Here is an 18,203-nt window from a genome sequence, read left to right as displayed (position 1 = left end):
CATCTCCACCCAGATGTCCCCCGGGTCCACTCAGTGTGTCCAAAACTGTGCTTACCGCTCCTGGCCCCAGCAGACCTTTTTCCTGCTGCAGTCTCTGTCCTGTTCCCCTAAACCTAATGTAGGACTCAGACAGCTCTGCGTCTGCTCTTCTTTCCAACTTGGCATTCAAGCTCCATACATGTTATCTCCATCCATACATGTAATCTCCTCCTGTTACTGGCTACCGGGTGTCCTTGTGGACCTCACCTAGTTGATGCCACGGAGGCCCTCGGAAACCTCCTCTGCTCCTCCCCACCCAGCAGTCCATCATCACACCCCGCCAGAGGGTCCGTGCAGCAGCCCATATATGGTCAGGCTGTTCCCTGCTGGAAACCCTTCGGCGCCTCCCCAGGGCTTTGCGCCCGCAGCCCACATTCCTCAGCACAGCTTGCAGGAGCCTTCGTGAGCTGGCACCTGCTTTGGTTTCAGCTAGCTTTTCCCAAAAAGGCCTCGGTCCTCAGCCCCCTGCCACACTGGAGACATTCGGTCCTCCCTGCATTCCGTGCTAACTGCCTTTTTTTTTTAACCCCAATACTTTTTTTCTATTTCCCTTGCAGATGAAATCGGTGTGTGTGTGGTGGGGGGGTGGGTAGTAAAAAATAAAAAAAAAAAAAAAAAAAAAAATATATATATATATATATATATATATATATATATCATAAAAGTTACCATTTTGACCATTAAAAAAATCTTATTGATTGATTTTAGAGAGAGAGGGGAGAGAGAAACATCCATTTATTGTTCCACTCATTCATTGGTTGATTCTTATATGTGCCCTGACCAGGGATTGAACCCGCCGCCTTGTGTATCGGGACGATGCTCTAACCAAATGAACTCCCTGGCCAGGGCCTGACCATTTTTAAGGGTACAGTTTAGTGGCATTTAGTACATTCACGTTGTTGTGCACCCATCACCACCATCCGTCTCCAGAACTGAAAGTCCATATTCCTTAAATGCTAACTCCCCATTCCTCCACCCTCCAGCCCCCAACAGCCACCATTCTACTTTCTGACTCTGATGTGACTACTCTGGGAACCGCACATTAGTGGAATCATATAGTATTTGTCTTTTTGTGACTGGCTTATTTCCTTTAGCATAATGTCTTCCAGTTTATCCATGTTACAGCATGGGTTAGAATTTCCTTCCCTTTTTTTTTTTTAGGCTGAGTAATATTCCATTGCTCAGAAGTGGAATTGTTGGATAATATGGAAATTCCATGCTTAAGTTATTTAAAAATTTATTATTTTAATCCTTACCTGAAGATGACGATTAAAATAATAAAATTTTTAATGGATTTTTTATTTCACTTTTATTTTTTTATAGAGTAAGGGAGAGAGAGAGGAGAGAGACATTGATGTGAGAGAAACATGATCGGTTGTCTCCTGTACATTGCCTTTTTAGCGTGCAGGACGATATTCCAGCCAACGTAGCCACCAGGCCGGGGCAGTGTTTAAGTTTTTAGGAACTGCCTTACTGTTTTCTCCAATGACCTGTTAGTCTATTCTTCTCTACCATCCTCCCCTCCCAGCATTTATTAGTTTGAATATTTTCTTAGTTTAAGAAAACCAACCAACCAACCTAGCATTGGTGTTTTATTTTCATTCTTTAAAACTCAGCTCAGGGATTTTCTCCAGGAATTCTTCCCTGCCCACCCCCACCCCCAACTGGAGTGGCTGCCCTCCTCCAGGCTCCAATGGCACCCCATTAATTTCTCTGTTGTGTCATTTGCCCTGTGGTTTAGTCATCGAGGCTCACTTGTCCCCCCTGCCCCCCACTCCACCCTGGGCTCCTGTGGCAGGGACAGCCTCATCTCTGTGTCCCAGGTGCTTAGAACTGTACTCGGCATGGAGGTGACACTCGGCAGACGGCAGAGTGACCGGGTGCCCCGCGCCGGGCTTTTCTGTGTAACCACCAGTGCGTCCCCGCTGAACGGCGGCCTGCGCCCGAGGAGGACTTGTGCCTGGCTGTCAGGCGGGCTCGTCTCTTTCCAGAGGCTCGGGGAGACCGAGTCACCCAGTGCCTCTGGAGATGGGTGGGATGACGAGAAGGAAGGAGGTGCTGCCTGCAGAGGTCCTCGAAGTGTGGTCCCTGGAGCACCCACAGCAGGATCAGAGGCCCCACCCAGACCTCCTGAATCAGAAACTAGGAGCAGGGGGAGCGGCTGGACATCTGTCGTTAGCTGGTGCTCCAGGTGGCTTTGTGCTGACTGAGTTTGAAAACCGCTGGCCTTGCTCAGGCTCAGCAGGGCTGAGGGCTGAGGGCTGAGGGCTGGGGCGTAGCTGGAGCACCCCGCAGTGGTGGGAGGGAATGGGGGTAGTGGTAGCGGCGGCACGTGGCACTGTCCCCATCCAGCCCATGGCAGGGAGCCCCTATGGTTTCTCATCTGCTTAGGAGGATGGTGGATGCCTTGCTGGAGAGGCAGGGAGCGGCCACAGCCTGGGGAGAGCCACACGTGGAAAGTCTTGACTTAATAATGACCCAGCTGTGCCTCCCTGGGAGCTGCCGGGCCAAATGACATCTGCGGCAGGAAAGCTGGGAGCCCCCTGCAGACCTGCTATGCTGACAGGGTGGGCCCGGCCCAGCGTGACGGCTGCCCAGCCCCGAGCCTCCTCAGCCAGGCTACTGACATGCCTGGGGGTGCGGCGCCGGGCTGGCGCCTATGACAGTTGCAAGGGCCCTGAGTTTCAGGCTCTTGGATGGTGGTTCTCAGCCTTTGGGGGTTTGTGGCCGTTTAGACGCTGAAAGCTGTGTTCCTTCCCCAGCTTTGGGCGCATGTGTTGCACATAAAAAATTTTTCAAGTAGTTTCAGGAGGTTTCTGGAGGCCACTGTTCTGGGATGATGCTCTGAATGGGGTATTTGGAGAACCAGCTCCCCTCCCCCCCGTTGCCACGCAGCTTCTGGCCCTGAAACCTGAGCAGCAGAAGCTCCCACGTGGAAGGTGGAGATCGGGGTGTGGGGAGTGGCTGGAAGGTGGAGATCAGGGTGTGGGGAGTGGCGGCTGAGTGCGGGTGGGGGTTGAATTGGAGCTGAGCCGCGGGTGCCCACCAGAGGCAGTACTGGGACGAGAGCCCTGTTTGTCCAATGAGGGCGGGATGCTGTGGGCAGCTCCGTGGGAACCCCCCTGGGAACTTTTGCACAATACTCTGGAGTGACCCACACCCCTCTCCCAGGCCCAGGCTAGACCGGATGGAGTTCGGGGCCTCCACATGTGCTGTTCCTGCTGCCTTGATCGCTGTTCCCTGCCGTCGAGGCCTGGCTGTCCTCCCTCTCGGCGGCCCTCTCCTGCACTCAGAGACTCCTCTTCCTCCTGCCCGCCCCTCCTCTTCTGCAGCCTCTTTTTAGGCAATTATTTTAAGCTTTTCTCTGTCTTGGTATTTGTATATATTTATTTGTGTGTTTCTCTGCCGAACATCTGTCTCTCTTCCTGGGCCATAAGTACACGAGGGCAGGAAATGGTTTTGTTCACCCCCGTATTCCTGGCGCCCAGCCAAGTCCCTGACACACGTTAGGGGCTTCATGCAGAACTGTTGAGTGGACGCAAGCGGTTAGGTCCGAGACGTGGGGGAAAGAAGAGCCACGGTGGGCGCTCCCTCTCATTCCCTGCCCGGTGACACGTGAGCGTCCGGCGGAGATGTGCCCCGGATGAGGGTGCTGGGAGAGCAGCCCCGGCTTGTGGCTGTTCCCTCACCTGCTCTTTCCCGCTCTCGGTCTGTATTCAGGTGAGCGCCTGGCCAAGCCAGAGAGAGGCAAGATGCGGGTGCACAAGATCTCCAATGTCAACAAGGCCCTGGACTTCATCGCCAGCAAGGGGGTCAAGCTGGTGTCCATTGGAGCCGAAGGTGAGTCCGGCCGGCCCTCGGCTGCCCCTCAGAGCCTGAGCTTGTGCTCCCCTGGGCCTTTTCTACCCTGACTCCTGCGCCCACACATCCTGGGGGCGCTGGGAAGTGGGGCTCCCAACACCTCCATCTGGTTGACCTCATGTCACATGATTCTTCATGTAACAACAGTACCTTCCATCCGAGCTCAGCCTCCTCCACCTGTCCGTCCGCTCCTGGCAAACAAAAGTCCACTCCCTGGTGCACCCCTCGACACCCCTCAGCCAGTCCCAGCGCGGGGGAACCCTGTGTGTGCAGGGCCGCCTTCCTCGTCTGCAGGCCTGGCTGCACTTGGCTGCCCAAGGTGGAGAGTTCTGTGGGCTGCGGAGAGGGTGCAGATACCGGTGGGTGGAGGGCGAAGCTGCCCGGAGGCTCCACGGCCCGGAAGGCTGATGCCCACAAGCCTTTAGGAACATTCTTAATAGCATTTTCCCGCAGAGAAGCTTCTTGGCTCTTTTTCCTTCACTGAAAAAAATGGCTAAGGCTCAGTTGAAACCACGATTAGCACCTTCTTAATGGTTAAAGGGAGGTGGCACTGCTTGTGTGCAGCGCGGTGGCTCTGAAGGGTTGGGGGAGGGCCCGGCCATTAGATTAAAATAAGCACGCCCCGTCAGGGCTGTGTTGGGCGGATTCAGCAAGTGTGTATTGGGCACCTGCTGTGTGTGCCAGAGATCGAAAGATAAGTAAGATGCAGTCTCCATTCGTTCATTCATTCATTCACTTGTTCGTTCACGATATGGCCCTGGCTGTGATTACTGAGGACTTGCCCTGTGGCAGGTACCGTGCACCAATGCTCTCACTTAATCCTCACACCAGCCCCATGCGGTGGCTCTAATTACTGCTTCCATTTCACGAAAAGAAAACAGATGCCTGAGTAGATTAGGTAACTTGCTCAAGGTCCCATCGTGAGTGGCAAAGCCAGAACTCAAGCCCGGGTGGGTCTGCGGGACCCCGGAGAGTGGCCTTTCCTTGAGGAGGGGGGCCTGGCTTCAGCCAGTCCACAGGAGCAGGGCTCTTCCCGGGTTGATGACCTTCAAGCCCCCCTCCTCCTTTCCCTAGAAATCGAAGGATTTTTGTGTTGCTCCATCAAACCGAGAGCCTTTGGCACAAGGGTTTGCAAGTCACAGTCCATGAGGTCGAAACTGGCCGGCGCGGGTTTTTGTAAATATTGGAACTCAGCCACACTGTTTGTTTACAGACTGTCCTCGCTGCTTGCCTGCTATGAGGGAGAGTTGAGTAGCTGTGACAGAGACCGTTTGGCCTACAGAGCCCAAAACATTTGCTCTCCGGCCCTTTACAGAAACGTTTGCTGACTCCTGCCTATCGGGCTAGCTTGAGGCAGTCACTGGTGTCCCAGCACCCCTCAGCTGCCTTCTACACCCTGTGGCCCCAGCTCCTAGCAGTGTGATGCACATAGTAGGTGCTCAGTAAGTGTTTGAAGGACTTGCACATAGCAGGGCAATTTGTGAGTGGGAAAAGGTTCTCTGCCTTTTAATAAGAAAAAAGAATAGTTTGTGCTATTAGGGAGGGAATAGAGTCTTGGCAGAGCAAGTTTTCACTGGGCAGAGAAGAGGAGCCAAAGAAATTGCTGCTCAGGTGATCTGGTGCAGGATCAGATGCCCTCTGGGGCGGGGAAGTGAAGGATGTGTGAGTTGGGCCAGGGGAGGGCAGTAGGGGTGGGTGGGGACTGTGGAGAACTGGGGAGAGCACGTCCTTCTAAATGGGGCAGCTGTCACACAGGTGTAGCCGATGGCTGCCTGGTGGGAATCCAGGCCCAGCACTGCTAGATCTTCCGTTTTTTCAAAAGAAGCCAGAAACCCAGGTTTTTAGAAAGGAAAATTTAACTATTTATGAAAAAAAAAATGTGTAAGACCTTGTGCACCAAAGGGAAGGAGGGAGAGAAGAGCATGTGCTGAGTTCCAGATCTGAGCCTGGCTGTAGAGTCACATGGTTGAGTGAGTACCACCAGCCTCATTTCACTGTCAAGGACGCGGGCTCAGAAGAGTTGCTGGAGTGGAAGCGTGTAGTGCTGTTGATCGCGGGCTCCGGGCCAGGCTGCCTCCAGGTGGCAGAGCCGGGACTGCACCCGGGGGTGGGGGTTCGGTTCCAGAGCTGAGGTCTAAACCTCTTCCCATCACCCCAGGCACAGCGTCCTCCCCGCAGGGGCCCAGGACAGAACTTCCTCCATGTGCGGTGGCCGGCTGGGATGGCCAGCCGGGACGTGGCGGGTCAGGGTGGCTGCGCTCGCCTCAGCAGAGGGGTGGGACCAAAGACCAAAACCGAACCACCACCTCTGATCTTGGGAAGTCACTTAACCTTGCTGGCCGTGGTGTTCCAGTTCCTTTCCCACAGGCCTCGCTTCTCCAGAGGTTTCTAAAGGATCCCTTCAGATGAGATAGCTTGTCTTCTCGCTGCTCCCCGCTTTGAAATCGTCTCTCTCCTTCCATGCTGAGCTCCAGGATCGTGCGGGAGGCCGCTCTGCTGAGCCAGGAAACAAGATGAGCTCCAAATGGGTTTTGTGCATTTTAACGAAATGGATTTCACTGCGTAGACGATACAATAAAAGGCCGTGGAGCGGGTCCCCTGCAGTGAGCTCTTCCTGGGGCTTGGGGTGGGCGAGACGTTGTTGGTTGGCCTCACTGAGGAGCATCCTGTGCTGTGGGGACCAGGTGGATGGCAGCGGGGAGACCCCGGACCTTTGAAGGGTTGTCACTTGGTGCTGGACTAGACTCTGATCGACCCTAAAGCGCAGGACCAGCCCGGAACGGGGACCTCTGGGCAGGCTGGTTGTGGGTTCCATGCGGAACCTTCGGGAATGGACAGGGCTCTGGGGAGGCTCCCTGTCCCCGAGATGTTCAGATGGAGGCTGGGGGCAGCCCCGGGGAGGGGTTCGTGTGGATACTTCAGATTGCTTGTATGATCCTCGATTCTGAAGTTTCTAGGGTCGTGGGGCTGGGGCTTCACCTGGGTGAGTGGGTGGGATTTAGCCAGGTGAGGGGACCTCGGCAGGATTCTTTTTCAACCGTTCGGGCAGGGAAAGCATGATGGTTGTGGGTGCCTAGAGCTGGGGTGGCGGTGATGCTTTAGCGTCCCTCCTTCGGGTGGAGGGGGTGGTGCAGCATTGGTCTGGAGGTGGTGACCCCGGGGCTAGTTCCCTCCTGTGGGATTCCTCCCTTAGTTCATTCTGCTGCCTGAACACTGTACAGATGGCGGTACCCCGGGGGTGCCGAGAGGGGGAAGGGAGAGCCGGTTTCGAGTAAATCCTAGATGTGAGCAGCTTTATAGCTACTGTAGACCAGGAATGGCGGACACGTGCCTCCACTCCTCCCCACACTCAGGCAGCATTGTTAACCGGTCCTCGTGGTGTTCCCCACGGCGCCCAGTTGTGGCCTTGGGACCTCCTTTTAGACCCAGCGTTCCCCGCAGCCTCCTGACGTGAAGCTTCCTGTGAGATGGGGCGTCCCTGCTCCAAACACAGAGGTGCCTGGGAAAGGACCCACCTTTCTGGGGAGGGTCGCACGCTGAGGGGGATGGGAGTTGGGTGGGTGCTGGGGCTGGGGTGGGGCCCCCCCTCACTGTTCAGGGATCACACCCCTCTCTTCGCCTGTACTTGGCTCCTCTCTTTTCTGGAGCGACATTGCTTCTTTGGTGTGAGAATCAGTAAATAAAACCTCTAGAGCCCCTGGGGGTTTTTCTGGGGAAGGAGGAAAGGAGTAAGTAGGCAAGACCCACGTACGAAGCTGCCTAGTCTTCATTAGTGCTGGGAGGGCGCTGAGCCCGAGGCCAGCGGGAGGCCCGGGTGTGGGCCCTGCACAGGGGGGCAGGCTGGGGGGCCCAGGGGGGACGTGGTGGGGGCGAGGGGCAGTACCACAGCCTTCACTCCCGGAAAGGCCAACAGGCAGCATTATTATCAGTGGACCTTTTCCTGGACGTTAAACAAATTTCCCCTTGTATTCAAAATGCGGTTCGTAAAATTTTGTGGCTGCTTTTTTATGCTTTCCATATTACTGTGTAAAGATTTTCCCTAAGTCATTAAAAACCCGGGAATGTAATTTTAATGGCTGTGCTAATTATCTGTTTGTTGGGCACAGCTGTGCTCTGTTCCGGGGCGGACAGGCCTGCGTTTCCTCTGCCCATCCACCCGCCTGGTTAGTGTCCTCCAGTGTTCGTCCATTCGTCCATTCATTCATTCATTCATTCGTTCGGCAGATACTGACTGAGGGTGTGCTCTGTGCCAGGCACGGTGCTGGGCTCTAAGCAGTGACACAAAACAGAAAACATCATGCCCCTCCTGGAGCTTATGTTCTAGAAGGGGAGAGAGAAAACACGCACATCCTTACATCAGATGGAGAAAGATGAAGTGGGGTGTCAAGTGGGTGGTCGAGGACAAATTCAATGAGAAGGTGAAGGGCGAGAGGAGATGTGGAGAGGGCTGTGGAGAGGGCGGGGAGAGCTGTGGCTGGAGGGGGTGGTGGGAGGAGAGGCCGAGGGGCCCAGCCCGCCGTCGGCCTCTACTCTGAGTGAGGTGGGAAGCCACGGAGGCTCTGAGCAGAGAGGAATGGGGCCTGGGCATTTACTCAGGGAGGCCTTGTGCTTGGTACGTTCACACGGCTTCTGATTTGGGGCCATGAGAGAGAACCTCGCAGCAGGCACCTTCGTACGACGCCGTGTTCTGCGTTGCACATCTGTGGCGAGGGGTGGATTCCTGGAGGTAGAATTGGCTCTCGGAAAGCTGAGAGTCAAGTCTACCTCGAGGTGCTTGCCCCTCTTGCCAGATTATGTCCCAGGAAGTGTTTTTTTTGTTTTGTTTTAGGCTAATATCCGCTTCCAGCCACGGTGCGGTAGCCTTGTTGCCATCAAGGCTTGTGTTTGCTTTTTATTTCTTTTTAACTTTGCTAATTTGATCGCTGGGAAAACGGTGTCTGATTTCTTTAATTACAAGTGAGACTGAACATCCTGTGAAGGGGTTATTCTATTTCATGCCTCATAAAGTGTCTATTCGTGTCCTTTGCCTGTTTATCTGTTGTGAATTGAGGCTTTTTCCTTATCAATTTATGTAAACGCTTTAAGTGTTACGGATATGAAACCCATTAGAAGTCACAAATGAAAGGGTACTTAAAAAAATCTCAAACCTTTACGAACTGAGTCCTCACAGACTCCCCCCCCCCCCCCCCCCCTCGCCCCCAGCGTGCTCTGCAGAGAGCTGGCTGGGCTGTGCTTGCTCAGGAACATGGTCGCATGTTTCTCTGCCTCTAACCCAGGCCCTCCGACCAGGTCTGGGCCCTGCTGGTGTCTGGGGTTCTGGCAGGGGCATTTAAGGCCCCCGTGGGCAGGAAGAGTTACATCCTGTCCCACGTCCACAGTGGACACGGCCCCTCCTTTGCTCAGCACCCCAGTGCAGGCTCCGCAGAGCGCCCCCCCCCCCCCGCCCCCGTCCCGGAAGTAGCAGCGATGCCCTGTGCCTCCCGTGGCCAGACAGCAGCATGCACATTTTCCCTCCCTTCTCCGAAGGGAGTGAGACCTTAGAGTGTAATTTCCGTAATGGAATCCACTCCTGTTTAATGGGTGTGTGGGAAACAAACTCTAGTGGGCATTGGCTCGGGGAACCCTGGAAGTTGCCCCTTCTCCTGATTCTGTTGCGTCTCCCCTAAAAACGAGTGTTGCAGATAGGGAAAAAAAAGTAAGATATTCTTGGGGTGCCTCACTCTTAACCAGAGTACCTCACCACAGGGCCAGGTTACCGTCTGCTGGTCTGGAAGCGGGTGAGGGTAAGGAGTTTGCATTGGGTTGTGAGCTGCTCAAGCCCCAAGACTGCAAGTGGCTCCCTGTCTTAGCCGCTTCCAGACAGGGATCATGTGTGTTTGTGTTGCCCGGCACAGAAAATATTACTTCATCGGATTTATAGCATTATTTGAAAAGTTGAAAAAGTGCTGCTTAACTGAATTTAGGGGCTATCTCGTTACGGTCTGGAAGCGGTTTGATTTTTTCTTTTAATTAAAAAATACCCAATGCATGGCACGATGCGGTTGATGTGTGAGTTAGTGGAGCCTGCAGGATGGCAGTGTGCAAACCTTAGTTAGGTGGGTGCTTTCTGGGGCCTGCACTGGCGTGATGCCGTGCCCGGAGGCCCTTAGCTCAGAGCCGCCAGGGCATCTGTGGTGGCTTAGAGACCCTCCCGCTCTCCGTCAGGCTGGTGGACACCCCTCGGGTTTAAGTCGCCCCCTTCTCTGTTCCCTTTCCTGATGTACCCAGTAGAATTGACCACACCCACCTTGTATCCCCAGCACCCCCCTAGTCTACCACCTTGTGCCTCTGCGACTCCCCCAGATCATGTCACCTGTGAAGTATACTTACCCTAACTTTAAAAAATATACAGACTTCCCTCCAGAGGTGGAACAGTGTGGTCTTTGAGTCCCTACCTGGCGCACAGAGCGACGTGGGCGCTCGGGGGATGCTAACTCTGCCCCTCCCCTGCACGACCCATCCTGCTGCTGTTTTTGTAGAAATCGTGGATGGGAACGCGAAAATGACCCTAGGCATGATCTGGACCATCATCCTCCGCTTTGCCATCCAGGACATCTCCGTGGAAGGTAGGTCTTCTCGGTTCCATGACTTCCCCAAACCCCCCTCCGGGCCTGGGCTCAGCCTAGAGGGCTCTCTGGTCTGGGCATGGGGCCTGATCCTTGGCCACATCCTGAGCTTCTGACCCATTTCCAGCATCTGTCCTCCCTCCTAGTCCGTAGAGAAGAACTGTTTGAGGTGCTGGTTCCCACAGGCGTGTTGGCACCAGGGAAACTCCCCACTTTGAGAAAGCCCAAGGCGGCTGTGGGGAAGTGCATTGGAAACCCCGCCTGGCTCTTGGATTGTTAAATCTTGAAAAGGTAGGGGACTAGCAGCCAGGAGGGCCTGCCTGCTGGGGAACGGACCCCAGGTCTTTCACTCTGCTCCCATTACACCCTCTGGTGGCCACTTGGTAGATCTGCAAGGGGCCACCACAGGTCAGTGATCTCTAAACTTTTTTTTTTTAAATAATATATTTTTATTGATTTCAGAGAGGAAGGAAGAGGGAGAGAGAGATAGAAACATCCATGATGAGAGAGAATCATGGATCGGCTGCCTCCTGCAAGTCCCCCACTGGGGAACGAGTCCACAACCCAGGCATGTGCCCTCAACCAGAATCGAACCTGGGACCTTTCAGTTCACAGGCCAATGCTCTGTTGACTGAGCCAAACCGGCTAGGGCGATCTCTAAACTCTTGATTCTACATTCCAGCAACTTTTGAGCTGAGATATGTGTTTATTTTGTCATAATTTATGTTTATGTATTTCCAAGCATATTATAAAATACACAAAAACAAATGAAAAAAATAAGATGGGGGTAATATTTTAAATTAATTTTAATGGAAACTTTAAAGAAATCTTTGAAAGATTTTTAATGTAACATTTTAATGAGAACAGCGTGGACTAAATTGCTTTGTTACAGAAATCTTGGCTTGACCGCGATACAGCGATGTGAGGATCTAAGTTTGGTTTATAAATACTTAGTATTTAGGGTGGAAGTGGTTAAAAGATGCCCACAGCAGTCACTTAGAGCATGGTTCTTGTTAGTGAGGGTAAATATCAGTCCATTTTTCAAGTAGCCTTGGTGAGTTTGATTTTTTCGGGCAGACTTGTCAGCTCCTATTAAACAGTTTTTATTTTAATCTTGTAGCTGACGAAGAACTTGAACTGAGAGTAGAAACATCAGCTTTGCTGATTTTTAAAATTGTTTGTGCTTGAATTATTATGTTATCTTGGTAGGAATCGTTTAACGTCATTTTAAAATTTTGTGAATTGAAAGTCAATGAGGTCATCCAGGAAGCCACTTCACTCCGTGCTACAACCTGCAATTCACAGAAGTGAACACACGGGGGCAGTGTGGGTGGCAGCCCTCCTGTTCTGGGAGCTCCTGGGTCCCCTCCAATACCTACCTGTTTGCCTTATCTGATAGACATGTGTTTGCTTCACATACACCAGCAGAGTTGGTCCGTGCATTAAATATAAGAAGGTCTTAGTTTTTAGATGAACACTCAATCTCAGTAGGAGTCCCAGTGCTTTCTTTCCATATGGCGCGCACGCTCCTGTCTAGAGATGCCTGGATTGTAGATTTCGTAGACCAGTCGGTTGCCCACTTATTTTGTGTCGTTACCGTTTCTTGGATAAAAGGGAGCGACAGGGCGGTAGTCCGGAAGGCCGTCACCTCAGCATTTCGGTGCGTGCTGCAGCTTGTTCTGCACGGCTTCCTAGCCGGCGTCTGTGTCGGATAACTCCTCGGCCTTTGTCAGCAGCAGGGTTGGAATCTAGGGGGTCTTTGTGGGAACCCTCCATGTGAAGGAGCAGGGACCCTGCCGTCAAGATGGGGCCTCCCATGCGTCGGCAGCCCTCCCGCCACCGAGCCAGCCCCTGATCTCTCCGCCCGCCTTGCCCTTCCGCAGAGACTTCGGCGAAGGAAGGGCTGCTCTTGTGGTGCCAGAGAAAGACAGCGCCGTACAAAAACGTCAACATCCAGAACTTCCACATAAGGTGAGTGGCCGGGAGCCGCGGGGCGTGGCTCGGTCGGTCTCCGCTCTAGACCAGAGCAGAGGCCCCCGGGGAAGAAGTCCCTTTTCCTGGGAAGGAAGTACTGCCGGCTCTTAGGTGCCCCTCTCCCTGCCGGCGCTGCCTGGACGCAGCGACTGCCTCCTTCGCCTTTGGTTGTGCTCGGGCTGCTGCGGGTTCTGGAACAGAGCAGACAGGCCGTGGCTTTGGTATGGGGGAGCTGGGATGTGGCAGGTGCATCTCAACGTGCCAGGCCCCCTAGAGTCTTGACCCCGGTGCCTGGGGCGTTGGCAGGTAGGAATGTCCCTGCCCATCCTCTCTCCTCTGACTCCTGGTCTGAAGGGCCGTGTGTCCACCTGCGGGAAAAGGAGGTCCTGCTCAGTGCTTTCCCCATAGTCAGTGTCCCCCCCCCACTCACCAGCCCGCCCCCTTCTCTCCCCCGGGCAGCTGGAAGGACGGCCTTGGCTTCTGTGCCTTGATCCACCGGCACCGGCCTGAGCTGATCGACTACGGGAAGCTGCGGAAGGTACGTGTGCTCCCCCGGCTGCCCGCTGCAGCTCCCGGCCGCGGGTCCCAGGGGGCAGGACTGGGCAGGACTGGGCCCCTGTTCTGAGCGCCGGGGGTCAGTCTCCTTAGATTAGCCAAGAAGACAGCCTATTGAGGAGCAAGAGAAAAACACCTTCACTGGGGCTCCCTCAGGACCATATGTGCACAGCATGTGTGTGCGTGCCCACACGCACGGCCCACAGAAGATGGGAGCCACCGCAGCAGTTTTGTGAGGGTGGCGGAATAGTCAGTGGCGTTTCCCCCTCCCATTTCCCGGGTTTGATAAGGTGGAGCTGTTACTTTCATAATTTAAAATACTGCGCATTCTTCGAGTCACGTATCCGAGCCGTGTCCGAGACTCACTGTGCAGTCCCGGGCAGTTCCCACGATGGGTTTGGTCTCCCTCAATCCTGGGGTATGGCTGTAGGATTTTCTTGAGTCTGTGTGTGTGGGGGGGGGTGGGGGTGAGGGGGTGAGGGTGTTGAGGAGAACAGGAGCTATGAGCCGTGTCTATAGCCTCATGGTGGTTCTTAGTGTCTGGGCTGGTAAAAGGATGCTGGCCTAGACCTTGGAGACTGTACTTACCCCATCTTCCCTCTCAGTCCATCCTGTATCTCGCCCATGTGGCACAGGCATCCTGGGAAAGGCCACCCTGGAGCCCTCCCTATGCCCCCAATTGATGACCTGGAGCTCGGGTTGGAATGTTGCCAGTCTGCACTTGAGTCTCCTGGCAAAGCAGCTCCTAGGAATGACCACTCTTGTATTTTCTTTCTTTCTTTTTTTTTCAGAGAGGAAGGGAGAGAGAGAGAGATGTAGAAACATCAATGATGAGAGAGAATCATTGATTGGCTGTCTCTTGCCACACCCCTTACTGGGGACTGAGCCCACAATCTGGGCATGTGCCCTGACCAGGAATCAAACCGTGACCTCTTGGTTCATAGGTGGACACTCAACCACTGAGCCACACCAGCTGGGCTGTTCTTATATTTTCCACTTAACCCTGACACGTGGAGAGCGCAGTGTTCAGCAAAGACCCCCCCACCTTACCTGCACCCCAAGTGGGCCCCTGCTGCTGCTCAGTGGCCGGGCGAGCCTCGATGTTGCCAGTGTGGGAACTGTTCTGGCCATGCCTGGTGGCATCAGGCCCTGTATTTCAGGGTGTGGGAGAGGAAGCTGCCAGAAGGGTTTGGAGCAGTGGTTCTCAACCTTTCTAATGCCGCGACCCTTTAATACAGTTCCTCATGTTGTGGTGACCCCCAGCCATAAAATTATTTTTGTTGCTACTTCATAACTGTAATTTTGCTGCTGTCATGAATCGTAATGTAAATACCTGGTTTGGAGGGAGGAAAGGAGCAGATTCCCAACCCTCTGGGCAGCCCAAGTTGGGCCTGAAGCTCGAGGCTGGGGCCCTGCCCACCTGGAAAGGCCGACCCCTGAAGGAGAGTGGCCGCTCCTGGCACAGGCGTGGCTGCGTCCAGGTGTACGCACCCCGGCAGCCCTCCCCGAGCTGGTCTCTTGGGGGATAGGAAGGTCCCAGCCAACATGGCTCAGTGGTTGAGCGTTGACCTATGAACCAGGAGGTCACGGTTCAATTCCTGGTCGGGGCACATGCCCAGATTGTGGGCTCGATCCCCAGTGTGGGGCATGTAGGAGGCAGCTGATCCATGATTCTCTCTCATCGTTGATGTTTCTCTCTCTCTCTCCCCCTTCCTTCCTCTCTGAAATCAATGAAAATATATTAAAAAGAAAAAAGTGTCAGTTGTAAAAACTCCCCGAGCCATCTGAAAGCTATCAGGCCAAACCAACCAGGCGGAGGCCAGAAATCCTGAAGGTAGCGATTTCGTCTTTTAAAGGCATCATCGATGCCTCCTCACTGTTCCGCTGCTGCATTTTTGTGACAGGTGTACATGCTTCTGTGTCCCTTGGTGGGTGTGCTGGGGTGGCAGCAGCCGGTTCATCCACAGCTGTTCCCGCCCCCGTATAAAACGGGACCACGCTAACCCTCCCTCATTCCATGGGCTCCGGGCACCTCCGCCACGTGGGAGCTGGGAGTCCCCTGGCCTTTATCTGATACACGGCCAGCTCTGGCCCCACTCTCTGTCCTTCTCTGTGTCTTTTCATTTTTCCCTGTTTCTTTAATTCAGTAGCATCAATAAAATCCAGCCCACATCCTAGCACAGAGCTGGTCCCACTGAATCATGGGTACTTTCATGATGGCATGGAGGAGCTGAGGGGCTCCAGCCAGGAGGCTCTTCCTTCCTGTACCCGCCTTTGGTGGGTGTGGGGGCCTGGTAGTCCCTGGGCACTGAGTGGGGCAGGCGGATGTGCATCCCTGGCCTGAGCCTGCCTGAGGCCCTGGGCGGAAATGACCTTCACTGCTTGGCAGTATTTTGTTTCATTCTGGAAGCGGTTGGAGACTTTCCCAGAAGAGTTCCACCTTCTCTGTTTTGAGCAATTTCTTCCTGAAAGCATCCCAAATGAATGTATTTATGTTTCTGTTCCCTATGAGTCTCACCTTGGCACATGGGAAAACCGGGTCCTGGGATGACAAAACCAGCTTGCTTTAGATTATTCTGGGGAACCAGGAAGAGGGTGGGAGGTCCTACAAGGAACTCCCCTCCCTCCACTAAGTTGTGGGTTTTCTTCCACGTAAAAACATTTTTTAAAATTGTAGTGAAGTATATATAACAAAAATTACCATTGCAACTGTTCTTAAAATGTATTTTTATTGATTTCAGAGGAAGGAAGAGGGAGAGAGAGAGAGAGAAACATCAATGATGAGAGAGAATCAATGATCAGCTGCCTCCTGCACTCCCCCCACTGGGGATCGAGCACACAACCCGGGCATGTGTCCTGACTGGGAATCCAACCGTGACCTCCTGGTTCATACGTAAACGCTCAGCCTTTGAGTCACGCCGGCCAGGCATTGTACCTGTTTTTAAGTGTACAGTTCAGTCCGTTCGCATTGGTGTGCAGCCGTCACCACCCTCCATCTCCAGAGCTCTTGGCATCTGGCACAGTGGAGTCATATGGTGACTCGATGTTTAGCTTTTTGAAGAACCTCCACACGGTTTTCCACAGCAGCTGCACCGTCTTGCAGCCCTACCAGTGGAGTACAAGAGTTCGATTCCTCCACATCCTTGCCAATCCCAAATCAGTTTTCTTGAGAAAGTAGTGGAAATCAAAATAGTCAGAAGGCTGTGGCTATTTGAGGGAGCCCAGGATTTCGTGGACTGTGACCACCGAAGCGGCAGGAGAGCTCCTAGTCCAACTCTTCAGTAACAGATGGGGAAACTGAGGTCGGGTTTCCAGTCCTGCTCGCTGGTGGCCGAGCTGAAACCGGAAGCCGAGACAGATGGCACCCGGGCCAATGCCTTGCTCTCACACTCACGTCTAGCAATTCTTCCTTAGGCTGCAGGCCAGTATTCTTACCCCCCGTTTCTCTGACAAACTAAGGCTTGAGAAGGAAAGATGGCATTTTTGTTGTTGTTAATCCTCACTGAGGATATTTTTTCCATTGATTTTTAGAGAGAGTAGAAGAGAGGATGGAGAGAGAGACACACACACATTGATTGGTTGCCTCCCGCACGCGCCCCAAGTGGGGCCGGGGATTGAACCTGCAACCCAGTCACGTGCCCTTGACCAGGAATCCAACCTGTGACCCTTTGGTTCGCAGGCGGACGCTCTAACCACTGAGTCACACTGGCCAGGGCAAACGATGGTGTTTTAAACCCCCAGTCAGTGAGGCCAGGTGGTGAGGCCAGCCTTCACACCCAGAGCTGGCTCCTGGGCACCTACTGTGGACGGGGCGCTAGGAGTCCCCTCTGCCCCAAGAGTTGGTGGTCACCCCTGTGCGGGTCGCCGGTATCTTGTCAAACCTCTTACTAAGCCTCCCTTCTCCCTCTAGGACGACCCCCTCACAAACCTGAACACGGCCTTCGACGTGGCAGAGAAGTACCTGGACATCCCCAAGATGCTGGATGCCGAAGGTAAAGGCGCTTTCTGTCTGGGCCCCCGCCGCTTCTCCCACCTGCACCCCGTGGCCAAGGGGGGTGGGCCCCTGAAGCCCGAGGTGGGAAGGGAGAAGGCCTGGTCTGTGGGGTCACCTGAGTGTCGGGGACCCCACAGTTCCTGAGGTTTGGAGGAAGAGGGGACAGCTGGTGCTGAAGGCTGTTTCTTCGTCGAAGGTCTGAGGATGGTTCTCATCTCTGTCTTGGAGTCAGGGAGCGGGTGCCGGGGTGCAGCGTGGCGTCCTTTTGCTGTAGGGGAGGGAAAACATCTTTCCCCTCTTCCCTCCTAACTTCTCCAGCGTGGGCCGTGTCAATTAGACGGACACTGAGAGGAACAAGAGAAAAGCAAACAAGGTTATTAACACATGTGTTACATACACACACACACACACACACACACACACACACACGGGCCGTGTCAATTAGATGGACACTGAGATGAACAAGAGAAAAGCAAACCAGTTTATTAACACGTGCGTTACATGCACACACACACATACGCGCGCACGCACTGAGTAACCCAGGCGGGTGGTCTGTATGCACATCTAACTTTGTAAGGGAAGGTGGGGGAAGACCAGACACTTATGGGAAAGCAAGTGACTTTTTGGAAAGATGAATGGCCCTTTCAGAGACTAGGTGGGAGATGTGCTGGTTTGTACAGTATCTGTCTCTGTGTGGGGCCATTTTCAAATACATACAAAAGCAGAGAGATAAGTACAGTGAACTTCCATACACCTGTCATCCAGACGGAACAATTCCTGAGATTTTGTTTTTATTTTTTTCTTTTCCTTTTTTGTTCTCTTTGTTGACATGTTTTAAAGCAAATGCCAGACATCACAGTACTTCATTGCTACATACTTCAGACTGCATGCCTTTAACATGTGGCTGTTTTCTTAGGCAACCACAAGGCAGCGTTCGCACCTTGCCCAATGCCGGGATTCCTTCATCCACTATGCCGCTCACAATTAAATTTCCCCATCGTCTCTTTTTAGAGTTGGTTTGTTTAAATGAGGATCCAGCCAAGGTCTGCACATGGCAATTAGTTATCCTGTTTCTCTGCCTTTTCTAATCTGTAGCACTTTCGTCCTCCCTCCTGCTCCTTTTAATTCCGCCCCTGAACTTGCAGCAGCTGGGCCAGCTGCCCCTGCCAGGTTCC

The 18,203-nt window shown here is 53.6% G+C and overlaps 1 protein-coding gene across 3 annotated transcripts in view; it reads left to right on the top strand.

Annotated features, from left to right (window-relative positions):
* Positions 1-18,203, top strand: part of ACTN1 (actinin alpha 1) — a 92,912-nt gene that overhangs the window by 51,543 nt on the left and 23,166 nt on the right. For all 3 annotated transcript variants that reach the window (XM_079767509.1, XM_079767510.1, XM_079767508.1), the window contains exons 3-7: positions 3,765-3,879; positions 10,419-10,505; positions 12,389-12,476; positions 12,939-13,017; positions 16,945-17,026. In XM_079767509.1, the coding sequence (XP_079623635.1) occupies positions 3,765-3,879; positions 10,419-10,505; positions 12,389-12,476; positions 12,939-13,017; positions 16,945-17,026 (451 nt within the window). The remainder of the gene's footprint in view (positions 1-3,764; positions 3,880-10,418; positions 10,506-12,388; positions 12,477-12,938; positions 13,018-16,944; positions 17,027-18,203) is intronic.

This window comes from Cnephaeus nilssonii (genome assembly GCF_951640355.1).
Source record: "Cnephaeus nilssonii genome assembly, chromosome: 4".
NCBI lineage: Eukaryota > Metazoa > Chordata > Mammalia > Chiroptera > Vespertilionidae > Cnephaeus > Cnephaeus nilssonii.
The sequence above is the reverse complement of the archived record's forward strand: the minus strand, read 5'-3'. Positions and strand labels throughout refer to the sequence as shown.